A 14398-nucleotide genomic window follows, 5' to 3' on the forward strand; every position below is an offset into this window, starting at 1 on the left:
TGTTCTTCTAAAACTGGGAATAACCTGCATCATGGATCTATTGCTCAGAACAGTTAATGCCTGGTAGCCGCACTCTGGTGGTTTCTGAAACAAATGTGAGGCTTCAGACCCCTTTCAGTGTTGGAGAAGTGCCAGGCAGTACGCTTACAGGGGAGCTCAGCAGAGACCCCAGAGATCCTCACCTCCCTTCTGACTCTGAGAAGTGGTCCCTCCGTGGCATGACCAAGGATGCTGGCACAGCAGCCTGTTGCTGCGCATTTTTGGTTTTGTAGAGACTCTTTCTCAGGGACAGTTAGCATGTTCCATAGATGCCAGGTTAATTGCATCTTCAAAGTCCGTTAGAAATACAGACTGTTGAAGCCAAACTTTGGCCTGTGCTTGCCACTACAAGAGCGCTCTAAATCTCAATGCTGTGAGAGAGCGCAGGCCCTGTGCTATATAGGTCTTGCACAGACTGTAGCAAAAGTTGTTTCTGAAGCACATTTGCAAGAGCCGTGTAAGTCAACAGTAACTTGGTCCATTTTCTCTAATACAGCTTTGCTGCTGCTCTGTGCTTCAAACTAACTGTTTGTCTTTTGTTTCTGCAAGTTGTTTTTGACCACTGTGCGCTGCTTGTTTTCAGCATTTAATTACTATTAATTACACATGTTCTTTGAAGAAATACATAGGAAACTAGTATCTTGCATCTCATTAAAGCTGTTTGCTATACTAAATCCTTTAAATTTTCTATTTTGTATGTATCTTCAACTGTTGTATACAAACTGAAGAAATTAATTAATCTGCCTCATCACTAGGAAAGATATCTTCAGCTTTATAAATTTAAATAATCTAGCAGGTAATTTTTGTTGCTCTCCTGCTAAGGGCCCAGGAATTACACCTAAAAATTACTGCAGCAAAGCCATCATAAGAGCAGCAGAGTTTTAACCCTGTAGAGAGTAGATTCATATCACAGCAAAGATGAAAAGTGCTGTATTAGTATGTCAATCATGTTAGATGATTTCCAAATCAGGAATATTTCTCTTTGAGTAAGAGTGTGACTTTTGTTACTKTTTCCTTGTTCTATTTAATTCCTGAAATAAGTGCTTATAAAATGTGCCTGCAAGGAACAATGTGAAAGAAATTTCACACCTCGATTATTTTTTCTGCATTCACATCTTTGTTCCTTTTCTTCCTTCTTTCACAGTAGCTGTTGCATGTATAATATCAACCTTCCCACTGGCACTAAGCAGCCCTTGTCACTCCCACACCTTACAGAGAGCACACAATTGAAAAACTGGTGGCAGAAAWTTCCTACCCAATACTGAACTGTTAATGGAAAAGCTTGCAAAAGTAGCTCCTCTGTTGTGCAGTTTTTTGTGCCTGCTTGTCATGTTTACATGGGTGGATAAAGACAAGTCTCCTTATGCTATTTGTCATTGACTCGTTTACCTCTCCCTTCCTCAGCACTAATGGACCTAAAGCAAAAGAGGAATTCCCACCATGGAGGCAGCAGTGATGTTGAAATCTCAGCAGACTCTGCAGCAAAGCAGTGCTGTGTGGAGCTGGGTTCCAGGACTTACTCTACCTCAGCTGTTCACTTGCACACTTCCACCCCTGTCTCCAGGCTCCAGAGCAGACCGAAAGGTGTGCACTGCATTTGATCTACCAGTTTGTACAAATCAGACTACTTTGTAGTTCCTGCCTGGGTGAAATGTGGCTTTGAGTGGAAGTCAATTACAAAAGACAGAGCACGGGAGTATTTTCATTCCTACTTTATCTGCTCAGTGGTTTAATTGATCAGATACAGGGTTTCCTTACTCAGGTAATGTTGTCAACTTGAGAGACCACATTAAGGGTGTATTAATCAGTTCTCCCCTGATCCATTGCCCAGTGATTCATAGCGATAGTTGGAGGGTGGCTGTTCTTCCAATACTGGCTCTGTAAACCCACTCAGTCATCTCAGTCACTTATACTGCAATGATTTGTGGAGACTTGCCTGAAGGATTGACCTGATTGTGTTTAATACTGCCTGTTTAAGTTTTGTGTTCTTTCTAGGCTGTAATTCGGAAGATAATCTATGTGAGCAGTCCCCTGAGGTACAGTTTGCAAGCACCAGGCAACATGGTAAGTTTGAAGTATTAAGAATGCTCCAACTTCCTACCTTAAGACGTGTTTTATTGTATCCATGTGAACTGTCCTAGAGCATTTTAGTTAAATAAACGTGATGGAATGAGGTGTAGTAACACAAAAGCATTTTGGGAATGTGAACCTAAATAGTTTGTTTTTCTCTTGAAGCTTTTAATGCCTGTTTTCCCAAAATAAATTTTGGCAGGGAGGGCGGGACAGGATACGCGAACAGCAGCACAGCAGTACCGTTCTGTGTATAATTGATTTAAAATCATAATGCAGAAAAAATTTTGTGCAAAGAATACGAGTTAAGAAATAAGATGTTCCTGAACAACTGACTTAAAAAAGAGAATGATTTCTGTTATGTCCCACTTTCACTATCCTGTGTATTTTACATTTGCCATCCTSTGTATTGTGTTTTTAAATGTTTCTAAAGTGACTTAGGTCCTATTTTCAGATGGCTGGCCATAGCCAAGTCTTTCAGAAAATAATGAAACTCAAGCTTTCCATGTTAAATTGTTAAATGCTGGTTTTTGTTTTTTAGTGTCCAGGCCAAACAGTTCAGAGAGCAGTAGAAATGCATCCAGCAGTAGCTCACCCCTCAACTTGAAAGGTAAAGCTTTTAAGGCTGTGTGCTGACACACAGAAAGTGAAATTACAGGAAATTGTATGCAAAATACTGTTTTCCTTCCAAAGAAATTTGAAGACTGTTGTTTTGAAATTGTTATGATTATGTAATCTGGACACAGCTGTCTGGGGAATCAAAGCACTGCTGGTAAGAAGTTTTTTTCTAAAATTGATTCTTGCAAGGAGTGAATTTAGAGACAAAGTCTAGTTTTGCATCAGTCTAGCATCATATTGTGTGAAGTAGCAGGCCATTCAAAATCCTTTTATAAAAACACTTCTCTGCCATTCTTTTTACGCAGCTTTGTGTAGGGAATCAACATGTTCTATAGATGTGCTAAAATCCTGAATCTTTGAAGGGTAAACCAGATTTTATTTTGTGACAGAATATACTTTCTGCTTTACCACTGGCAGATTCAGGTGCTCTGATCACACACAATGAAGACTAGGGGAACTTGTAGTGGCACAGAGGTGGTAAAGGGGTCCTATTTGAGCACTTCTTATTCTGTATCAATTCCTTCCTGCTGTTTCACTTACCGAAGGCCAACAATAGCCACACAACCTGGCGGAACAGATGTTCACACCTCAGGACTGACCTTCCCCATAAGGCAGAAAGAAAGCAAAGAGTATTTCTTTCTACTCCTCAGTAGAGGACTTGGCATGCAGATAGGATTCCTTATCTGAGTTACTGCTGTAACTTATGCTGTAAGACATTCACTAGTCCTGATTTTTTTCAGAGTTATGACTTCCTTGAATTTTGTGGGAGAAGAGAGTAATGAGAAAAATTTCATGGAAATGGCCCTGTATCATAAAGCTCATATCTCAGTGGAAAGCTTGCTAAATTGAGGGAAAAGCAGTGTTCTTAATAGCATTTATGCTTCTCCTCAGGTTCCTCAGACCATATCCATGGTAGAGCTGAGACCCTCAGCAGTGAAGATCTGTTGTCAGGCAGAGAGACACCAGCCTTGCTCCGAGACAAGTATTCCTTTCACTCTGCTTCGGCCATCTTAGGCCCTAACAGCAGGCACGAGTCCTCCTTCCACAGGAATGGCTCAACCTCTTACGATATACCTCAGAAGAGTGTTCCTGCCCAGCCTTACACAGGCAGGCAACGGTCTGCCTCACCTGGCAGTGAGATGGTGACTTTGGAAGAGTTTCTGGAAGAGAGCAACAGGCTGTCCCCACCTAGTGTAAGTAAATAGAAGTAGATAACCCGTCTCAAGTGCCACAGAACTGTTCAAAGCTGGTCTAGGGGGATGAGGGCATAAGCAAACTAAGAAATACCTGTGGAGCTTGCACCAAGCAATCAAATTTTGCAAATCAATAATTCAATGAATGAAGCAATTGCAAGAACTAAGATTAAGTTTTACAGAGCAAACTTAATTTATTTTGCTATATTGCCTGTAGCAGGTCAGGTAATTCATTGCAATTAATATATATTGAACTGCTGGGGGTTTTTGAAATCAAAGACTTTATGATTAAACTTTCCTATTATGTAACCAGTTCAGTGCTCTAGGTATTTTAATTTGTGAACTGGCAAGCTTTCCACATGTCTTTCCATAGAATTCATCTGAAGTCACAGAGCTCTCAGCTGCAGTTTTCAGCTGCTGTATCTGTTATTAGAAATGGAAACTAGCAGTAATTTTCAACTGAAATAAAAAATGTGTTTTTTTAAAACACATGTCCTGATCAGAAAATACTGTTGCCACGTTTGGGATAGTATTTTCCTTATTAAGGACATTCCCAATGCTTTCCCATTGCTGTGTGTTTATGTGCTGATCAGCACTGTTCTATTGGCTCAATGACTGCAAGACTATGCCACGCTGAAGTGCTTTGTCAGAAATGAAATGTTTGTTTTCTAGACAGCATTTGTCACTTACTGCTCAGATGTGCTGTTTAGTAGTGAAGTGGTGCAGTATCAMTCATATTAATGTCTTGAGGCCAATTCACTGACAGTGTAAGGGAACAGACATTCCAGTTTCATGAATGCCTCAGTAGCAGTATTGAAATCAACAGAGATGTACCATGTTATGACATTAGTGAATTCTGGTCCTTGAAGTTTCAGATCAATATTTAAATGTCTTTTATTACCATGTTATCCTAAGAACATTTTTTTAGCTTTTGGACATGTTTAATTTTTTCTTTTTTTCATCTGTAACTACCTGACCACATCTTCATTTTCATTCTGTCATCCTTGTTCCTTTTCAGCATCGGCGCAGTTTAAATGAGAGTGAAATGATTTCATTGCACCAATTTCTGTTAGAAGCTGATGCACTGTATCCCTCTTGCCACTCCCTATGTCCTTCCCTCCATCAGGAGCCTTCACAGTCGCTCGAATCGGTCCTCAGTCATTCATGTCCTGACAGCGTGAGGCACAAAACAGGCAGGGGAAACAGGAGATCTACTTCACTGTATATCCCCAGGGTATCCATTGTTCTTGCTATGAAGGCAACAGCTCCTAACTTACCACAGCTTTTGCTAGTGTATTAATACCTATAGTAAGCATATTGTAACTCTTGGCTGTTACTTTAAAGACTAAAGCTACCAGATCATTATACCAGAAGCAKTAATTGCTCGTATTCTCCAGTACCTGTTCATAAACATATTTTTTGAGGATTGGTAATTCTGTAATGTTATTGGGCACCACAGCAGTTTGAAATAAAAATAACCCTAACACTCTAACATTTAGTTCAGCACAGAGATTTTCTAGCTGTGTTTTAATCACTTACCATTGATAGTGTTCACTTCTAGCAAATGAGTGTTGTGACTAGAAGAAACTTTTGGGACTCTAATGAAGTGACTATATTAAGCCTTYGTATACTGCCTAGAGAAGAGGAGAGAAATAAACTTCACGAGCTTGTTTTAGCATATTATTCATACGGACAGCTTGCCCTTTAACTATTCCCAGCATGCTTCATACTAATAGTCGGTGGCAGCTGATGGTTTGCATGAACCATCCCCATTTAAATTTTCATTGTACATTTTCTTTTATAGCCAGGTTAATTGTCTGACTTTGAAATTTTCAAGTTAATTCTGGGCAGGCAATCACTTCTCCAGTTTTGTAATTATTTTTTGTGTATTTCAGTATGTTGTACATGCAGCCTTTAACAAATGTAGTAACCATGAGAACTGAGGGGAATGAATGAAGAAATAACTAATCTTCCTTGCAATGCTAGCACAGTATTAGATATTCTCTTACATCCCTGATGTTACAGTGGAGTGTTATCCAGACRAATTGTATCCCTGAAAATGACAGGCCATCACTGATACCTGCTGATGCTAATGGCTGCCATTAATATGGCATTGATGCTATGATGATAATGGCTGATGTCAAAGTAAGCAAAAGAGCTGCTGCCCAGATTGCTACTGTGATGAATTTTTTTTAATTTATGACAATTAACCTGGCAAAGAAGGCTGTCACAATCTAATTATGATGAGCATGTAATTGTTTGATTTAGTTATATATCCATTTTAAGCATTTTTATCTTCTGTTCCCAACTTTTATATCTAAAAATCCATGGTTATATTTGGGTCTTTAGGGTGCCTCTGCASAAATAAGTGGGGGAGAAAATTGACTGAAAAGTTCTGTGTGATTCTTTACACAAAAATTGTCATTAATATGTCATTTGTATATTTTCTCACACCAGGACACCTCCAGTAGCAGAGATGATTTTCTGAGTGATTATTTTAGGAAACCAAATGAGCCTTCAGCTACTGGAGGAAACCTGTTGGTTCATTTGTCCAGAAAGGAGGCTGCTAAGATGCCCACTAGTCATGTTTCTCCAACTGTAAAGATGACCGTTGCTAATGAAGAAGGAAGAATGCCTAAGCCTGGGAATTATGTGAMGCCAAACCTCAGACAAGTTGAACCTGAGCCTCTGACAAACTCCCAGGGATCCCTTAAGGTTCCTCACACACCGCAGCACCAGCCGGTCAGTGGGGTGCGGCAGATGGCACAACCGCAACAGCCTGGAACCACAAGCCGAAGGAGCACATCACTGAGCAGGGCTTTTAGTTTAGCCTCTGCAGACCTCCTCAGAGCCACYGGCCCAGAGGCGTACAGGCAGGAGAGCCCCCAGAAGACAGCAGCAGACCTGCATGGAGGCAAGGACACTGTCAGTCAGGCCTCTAGGGTTTCTGTGCCAACTAGCTCCCAAGCAACCTTAAGAGAGAGGCCACAGTCTGCAAAGGTGGCAGATTCCTTGCAAGGTATTGATTCTCGTTGTCGGCAGCTTGATGTGAGGCGCCTTTCCCTAGCCCCACCAAAAGATGAGAGGTCACTCTCTCTCCATCAGTTTTCTGCCTCACCCACTGCATCCACCAGCAATTTGAATGTGCAGCAACAGGAGCGAGCGATACCTGGGCAACACTACTCATCTGCACCACACACTCCCTCTAAAGTCAAGCTCAAGTCAGCCTCTCGTTCTGGGGAGGTGGCCACAGTGACCCCTACCAGAGTTGTTCCCAGCAGCACTGAGGGAAGTACTTCTCTGGGGCAAGGCCAGGGGGATGCCCTCCATACCAGGTGCCAGGGTAAGCTACCAGAAYGCAGCACTGGGGCTATGGAGGAGCCTCTGAGAGGAAGTAGCTCCAACAGTACTCCTGACTCTCCAGACCCCCAGGGGGATCAGCAGACGGTTTGGTATGAATATGGGTGTGTGTAAGGCACAGGTGCAGGTAGATATATATATATTTGGTATTGCCGACGTCTGGCATAGCGTTCATCTACACACTGTGCCCGATCTTAAAAGGCGTCACCTGCACACTCATCTGAATGTTCTCCAACTACTATTTTCTAGTGGAACAAAGTAATTTTTATGATTAAAAGAAACAAGGAGCCAAACACTGGCTCTTCTTTTGACACTATTGTGCCTAAAACAAAGTGGAAGCCTGACCTAATCCCACAGCAGGCTTTGCRTCTGTCTGATTCTCAGACGTGCTGAGCTTTCGCTGCTCCAGGAGATGCCTGCAGGGTGCTCTGAAAATCAGGCCAGCCCTGTTGTTGCAGCACTGCATGCCCCTCCTATCTGCATTAAAGAAGAGTTTCACAGGTCACATGTTTGCTGAGTCCTGCCCCACCCCACCCCGATAAATAACTTAGACAATATTTTCAACATGGTTTAAAAGCCAAACTTCTCCCCAGAAGACAGAACCAGATGCTTGCAGTAGCTTAAAGAGAAAACTGAAGAGCAAAAGCATGTGGCTTTAGCCACAGATCTGTTAAAATCAATTCTCCTTGCCACAGCCCTGTTTTAGAGGTACAATGCGTAGTTAGAATTCAAGGGTCACATCTTACCTTTCCTCACTGGGACTGTCCAGGCACAGAGAGGTCAGTGTAACTGCCTTCACTACAGCTGCAGCTCAGTGGACCCTTGGCTCTGAAAGCCAAGTGGTGCTGCCTTTTGAAACTTCTTTTATACAAACACTGGAACTAACGCAGCCTTTTCAGGGGAGATGCCGTTTCAGTTGCAAAGATGGCATCTCATGTACAAAAGTGACTTGTAAGTATGTATATGAAGAGCTCAAGAATTGTATAGGAATGCTGTGTAAATTGTATTATTACATCCTTGAGTGCATGACTGCCCGCATCATGAGTGATATGTGGTCACTTAGAAAATCCTTGTTTATGTCTCTGAGAACTTGGCTCAGTATTGAAAGCAAAGTAATTTTGTATACATGTGAAGGAAATATACTTTTAAAATTTTATTTATGTGCAAAGTTCCTTGTAACTGTCTGTCCAGAATTTCATCAGCTGCTTATGTATATATGATCAAATGTGCATCTTTAATTCATTATTTGTAAATGTGGTTTTTTTCTTACAATGGACTAAATATCTAAAAGATAATAAATATTTCTGTTTTTCTGGTTCTGATTTAATCTAGTAAAAGATGAAACTGATTCAGCTAAGGATGTTTTTGTTATCTAGTATGTAGTAATCACATTCTGGAAACTACAGAATTGTTTATAATAAAGATTAAAATAAATCAAATTGATGTTTTACTTTTTTCTGGGGGAAGGGTGAARATTCGTAGTATTAGAAGGAGATCTGTCAGCAGTAGCTTCATGTAAGCCTCACTWAATACTGATTAATTTTCCTGTCTAGCAGAGTTGCATTTGTTTTTGTAATGTTGTCACAACAGCTGTATTAGAAATCTTTCATTTTGATTGTAACCACCTTATTGAGGACTTTAGGAAAATTAATCAAGCAAATTAAGTGGCTTCCAGGTCACTGTAGAAGCAGATGATTTGGATTTAAGCTTCTCTGACCAATTCAAAAGTGCTCAGGCATGCTGAGGATTTTGAACAAGTCTGCGTTTATACAGTCTGTTTCGTTCTAAGTTCTCCAGGATCCTTTAAAACAGTGACAAGTTACTTATCTTCAGACACAAAGAGAATGTTAAAAGGAGTTGCTGTCTTGTTTGTTTTAATTGCAAACCATAGTTTCGTGATAAACTGTAAATGATGTGATATACAGCAAATTTTAAAAGATGTTCAGTGTTTTCTGTGAACTGAAATTTCTCTTCCAGAAATTCCCCCTCCACTTTGATTTTACAAGATCACTGGAAGTGAAAGGCAGGTGTGTGTCTCTTGTTTCAGTTCCTTTCTCAAGGCATGTGCTTGATCAGCTGGCAGGCTGAACTGCTGAGGAGATAATCTGTGAGTTAAAGTCATTTTAGATCWTCTTTACTGTAAATACTTGCCTGATCACTTAAACCTGAACTGTGGTCTGAATTATGTACAAATACGATATTGTGGGGAGGAGGGTTGATACCTAATTTCTTTGTCTTCTTGATAAAGAAATCATTACTTTATCAGTTCTAGTGAGTTTGAATAAAAACATACTTAACATTTATTCCCCACTACATACATTATTACATAATCTTAAATATAGACATTATAACACAGTACAACTAATCTTAAACTTTAAAAGCAAAGTGACTTTCAGCTACTATGTTCAGAAACACATGATGCTATAGTACTAAGACCATCATGAGAACTTTAAGGAAAGTTTCACTAAAAGTGACTGTCCTGCTGAGCAGAATGCAGAATAACTGCACCTGTCCTAATTAATGAATTCTTTTTAACTGTTTTTTTGATAGAGTCATTGGCTCCCAGACCTTTGTTGCAGAGGGCTCCCACTGCCTGCTACGCGAACGGGTAAGGGATCCAGCAGGAAGGAGAACAGGGCCTGCCRAGGGAGAGTGAGAAGTCGGCAAATGCTGCGGTCTTTGCACAAGTGGAGTTGGGCAGATAAAGATACTGTGAGGCGCCAGATAACGTGAGGTGGCAGAAGCTGCCAAGAGACAGTTTCCTAGGAGGGAAAAGTGGAAGGAGTAGAGTAGCCTAACCACTTCAGGCTTTTTCACGTCCTTCTAAGAATAAAAGGGAAACTACAATGAAATTTGAGCTGTTTCAGTCTCTACAATTTGGAAGGCTGCTGAGCCTCRAAGTATAGCGCCTTGTGTGGTCAAGTGGTTGGGCCCCAACCATGGAAGTGGCAGATAATGGTAGCAAACTGATGCACCTTCAGCTGTAGCTATGCTCTGGTGCGTGCTGAGCCTTGGGGAAGGGGCTCTCTTTCCAAAGGAGCCCTAGGATTTCAGCACGCCAGGTTTTTTTCATTCTTTGCRTGGCTGTGGGCTGTAGGGTGCTGATAATTCCTGAGATACAGGGAAGTGCCTGCTCTCTGGAGGTTGGGTTATTATTTTTGTGCGCTACATAATGCTGTGAGTGGGTTTGAATGTAATAATTCAAGTAAAATGAATCACTGTTTAGTAATGGAGTATCTCAACTTACAGACATGGCTTATTTTTTCTGTGGATCTAGTTTTATATTTGTTAAAGGTTGGGTTTTTGGATCCCAGGTAGGTCCTTAAGCAGGCTGATAAGTTATCTTAGGAAGCCAAGTGCTCATATATGTGAAAAGACCTGCTCTCTGCTATATGATCATGTTGAAATAGCAAAGGAAATACTGCTTAAAGTTTGCATACTCTGCATGACCAGGGTATTCTCTAGAAGAACGGGGTGGTGGTGGGGAAACAGCTGCTGTGTAAACTGCTTCTAAGGAAGCATATGTTCTGCTGTGACAAAATATCTCCTTATCAAGAAGAAGCCTAGATACTTTGCAGAGAAATCTTGTCATGAAAACCTTTTTCCTGTTAGATAYTCTCCTGCTCTTCCTCAAATTTGACAGCTGACTGTGAACAGATCTTCTTTTAATATTTTAGTTGTGATTTGAACATAAAATCTCCAAAAGAGTAATAAAAAATGGAAGCTGTTTTTCATAAGGGAAGTTACAAGTACGAGACCTTTGTAAAAATGGGTAGCAATATTTAGTTTAGAATAATGACACACCAATGTACATGGTCCAATTGGAAATTATTTCTGATCATCCAGGTGCCTAGGGGGCATATTAGAAGTTCATCTAAAACTAAATTACTCTAAGGCAAGAAATCAAAAACGTGCTGCAGAAATCATTAATTGATGTGAGTTGATCGATCTACAACCAGGATTATACTGAATATAAAGAGGGCAAGAGAGTAACATAATTTTTTAATAATTAAAAAAATTAATCTAGCTGGAATTTGAGCATTTGAAGTATGGTTTTGCATTTTTAAGTGCAACAATAAAAGAAAAAAAAAATAAAATTGTCAGTAGTGGTAGGCTTCAAGAAATTTTATCCTGATAATTGCCTCTCAGCGGATCAGGGTTGTGGAATCTGATCCTGCCAGCAGTAGAGATGTTCAAGACAAGGTGGAAAAATTGAGAATGTTGTTACAGATCACCAGGCAGAATGAACCTGAGCTGACAGTGCAGAGTGAAATAGTTCTGTTACTAAAAACAATGAATCTATTTATTGCTATGAAGAGTCACTAGATTGGAGAAATAGGCTGTGCCTTGTAGGCCGACCTTTAAAGCTCATACTAGAGGCTATCACAAGAGAGTGTGCTATCAGTTGGAGAATTATGAGAAAAATTATTATAGTTTAAGAAAGTGCTGGCATTAATTTTAAAGTGACTGTGGATGAATGTCTGACAAATTTTGCAAAACCAATATATTTTTTTCTTCCAGGGGCAAGGAATTCTCCAAAAGTATAAAAGAGAACAAGAATGCATAAKAGAGAGTTGCTGTTTAAATGCTATGCAAAAGGGAAAATCCTTAAAGGCTAACTTGAGTCCTAAGAACAGTGAAATGTGAGTTGATGAACTGTGACATACACTTGAAGTTAATTCAGATTTGGAGGAGTGTTGAGAATCCTGCTAAACAATAACATGGATAAATGAGGAACACGATGGTAGACTACCTAGACATATCCCTGTTGAGTCAGTGGAAGGAATGGGGGAGTTTGGGTTTTTTTCCTGCGTTTTTTTGTTGTTTTTGGTGGGGGGGGGGTAGGAAAAAAAATTTAAAGGAAATTGGGTTCTACTGAGGACAAAACAATGAAAATGCAATTATTCCACAGAAACTAGGGACATAAAATGTGTCCAAAACAAAACACAATACCATGGAAACTAATGTCTGCTCTCTGTATCATTCCTTGATGCTGTTCTGATCAGCTCCAGTTAAAATAGTTACACATTTTTAACACAGGTTTATCATAACTGAGTCTAGCTCTGATGATGAGGCTATGCCAAAATATGTGATGTATATTTTTGCATATCAGAATGAGAAAGAGTAATAGACTTGAGCATTGATACTAGCTGGTGAAAAACATGTAAGAGAAGACAGAAAGGTCTAATTCCCTCTTCAGTGARGTGACATCTGATAGTGATGCGAATGTCATGCTAAAGTACAGTGCTGAGGCTGTTGATGGAGCTTTTTGCTGCAGGCAATTATGAACCTCAATTATGAACTTAGAGAAGTATAATAGCATAGAGCTTTAATTTTTTAACTTCATRCTTCATAATTCGTGGGAGAAGTTAACAGCCTCTGCTTTAAAACACATCATTAGGTAAATTATAAAAGCCTCCGTCTCTTCTCCATGTCAGGTGTTGGCTGCCTCCACAGTCAGAATGGAGGAATGCTAGGTTGCAGGACTAGGAGCCTTCTCCTTGTGAAATACCTGACATCTGTGAGAGTAAAAGATCATGTAGTTCACTTTTKCAGTAGTCGGCACACACTAGGGATCTAAGACATGCTCGTGGTAAGTAAAGCACAGTTGTATGGAAAAAAATAAGAATTACACTTGCTAAGAATGAACRTGAGAGTTTGAGAAGAATATTGCAGCTGGAGAGCTAGAATTCCCAAGTGGACTACTCAGGCGTCTCTGGAGACTTGTATTGGAGGGAAGAGAGAGTTTTCTGTAAGTAGTAAGTAGGAAGGAATGTCTGCAAAGGACTGAAGTGAGCATTTTGTAGTGCTTCTAATCTGATTGTTTTACCATTCTGCAGGGTGTTTTGAAGGTTATRGGACTTAGAGGGCTATGTTTCCTTGCTGCCTTAAATATCTCTGACCAAGACTGTTCAGTTCCTGCTAAACCCATAAAAAATGTCTCCCTGTACCTTTGAAAGAGGCTTTTTTTCCCTCTATCTAATCAAAACTTGGAATTCATGTGTGCACTCTGTGAACCCATAAAACACTTAATCCACAGATGTATATTTTTCAGGGCCACTGGTTACCCAGGAAGGTTTTCCTGCAGCATCTCAGTGCTCTACAGCAAAATATAAACTCCCGATTAGCTTGAGAATGCTTGCTTAGGACCCCTTTGGCTATTTGAGAGGGAAAGAAGGACTAAGAATCAACAAAATTACTGTGAAGGGAAAAARATAATCGACATATTAGGACTGGAGTCCTTTGCAAGCAGGAGTCTTGCTCACAGCAATGCCGAAGGCAAATGGAGAAAAGCAGATGGGCATGAGCTGTGTAGGATAGACCTTGTATCAGTTTAGTKGAGATTTAGCTAAAATTAAGCTTAAACTGGCAATCTTCAGTTTCCTCAGTCTCTTTTGAACCTGATCAGTTTTATTTGCCTATGAATAAATCAGGCAAAAGGATAGAGCATTTTAAAGAGCCCTTTTCATTGATGTGCTGCATCTTAATTAGACCTTCCAGCTCTCTGGTTTAAAGAAAAAAAAATGATGATAGTCCCTCCTTCAGGTAGACTAGTTTTAGATCAGTTTGCACATAAAAGGGTTAAATCATTATCTGATGGAGGGACTAGTGTATAGCACTCCAGAATTAGGCCTTGGTACCTTCATTGGCTTGAACAGATGATCTCTATAGGCTGTTGATACTTTTTATTGTTTATGTTTTCATGTAATATTCTCTTGTTCCTGGATTTGGTGGGGAAAGGTGTATTTTTCAATGTTTTTGTATGCCCTTATGACCGCTTCTGCCAACAACAGAACAACCTTTGTGTTAGCAGGAAACTGTGTGAAATATGCAGACAGTGGATCCTCTGCTAGATCCTCTCTTACAGCTCAGACAATACAACCAGCTACCACCCTCTGTGCAAGCCCACTTAATCTCCAACAACTTTCCTTCCTTCATGACTTCTCTCCAGCCCTGGAGACCTTTTATATTCTTCAACCTAGACTTTTATCTTTAACTATGTTCTATCTTTAATTCTTTTTTATACCTCATTTCCTTCCAGATCTTGTTCTAGCTTTCTCTACCCTTTCCATGCTCACCTCTGTTGCTGAAGGATGTAGTTATCCATCAGCCAGCTC

At 40.1% G+C, this 14398-nt stretch overlaps 1 protein-coding gene across 1 annotated transcript in view; it reads left to right on the plus strand.

Annotated features, from left to right (window-relative positions):
• The window catches only part of CCDC88C (coiled-coil and HOOK domain protein 88C), a 97521-nt gene extending 88802 nt beyond the window's left edge, over window positions 1–8719 (plus strand). The window contains exons 25-30 of the mRNA XM_085317550.1: window positions 1444–1623; window positions 2035–2103; window positions 2651–2719; window positions 3619–3920; window positions 4939–5154; window positions 6378–8719. Coding sequence (XP_085173676.1) covers window positions 1444–1623; window positions 2035–2103; window positions 2651–2719; window positions 3619–3920; window positions 4939–5154; window positions 6378–7394 — 1853 coding nt within the window. The 3' untranslated portion in view covers window positions 7395–8719. The remainder of the gene's footprint in view (window positions 1–1443; window positions 1624–2034; window positions 2104–2650; window positions 2720–3618; window positions 3921–4938; window positions 5155–6377) is intronic.
• Window positions 8720–14398: the final 5679 nt, after the last annotated feature.

Source organism: Rhea americana, unplaced genomic scaffold, assembly GCF_003343005.1.
Source record: "Rhea americana isolate MKP2758 unplaced genomic scaffold, rheAme1 scaffold_5, whole genome shotgun sequence".
NCBI classification, from domain to species: domain Eukaryota; kingdom Metazoa; phylum Chordata; class Aves; order Rheiformes; family Rheidae; genus Rhea; species Rhea americana.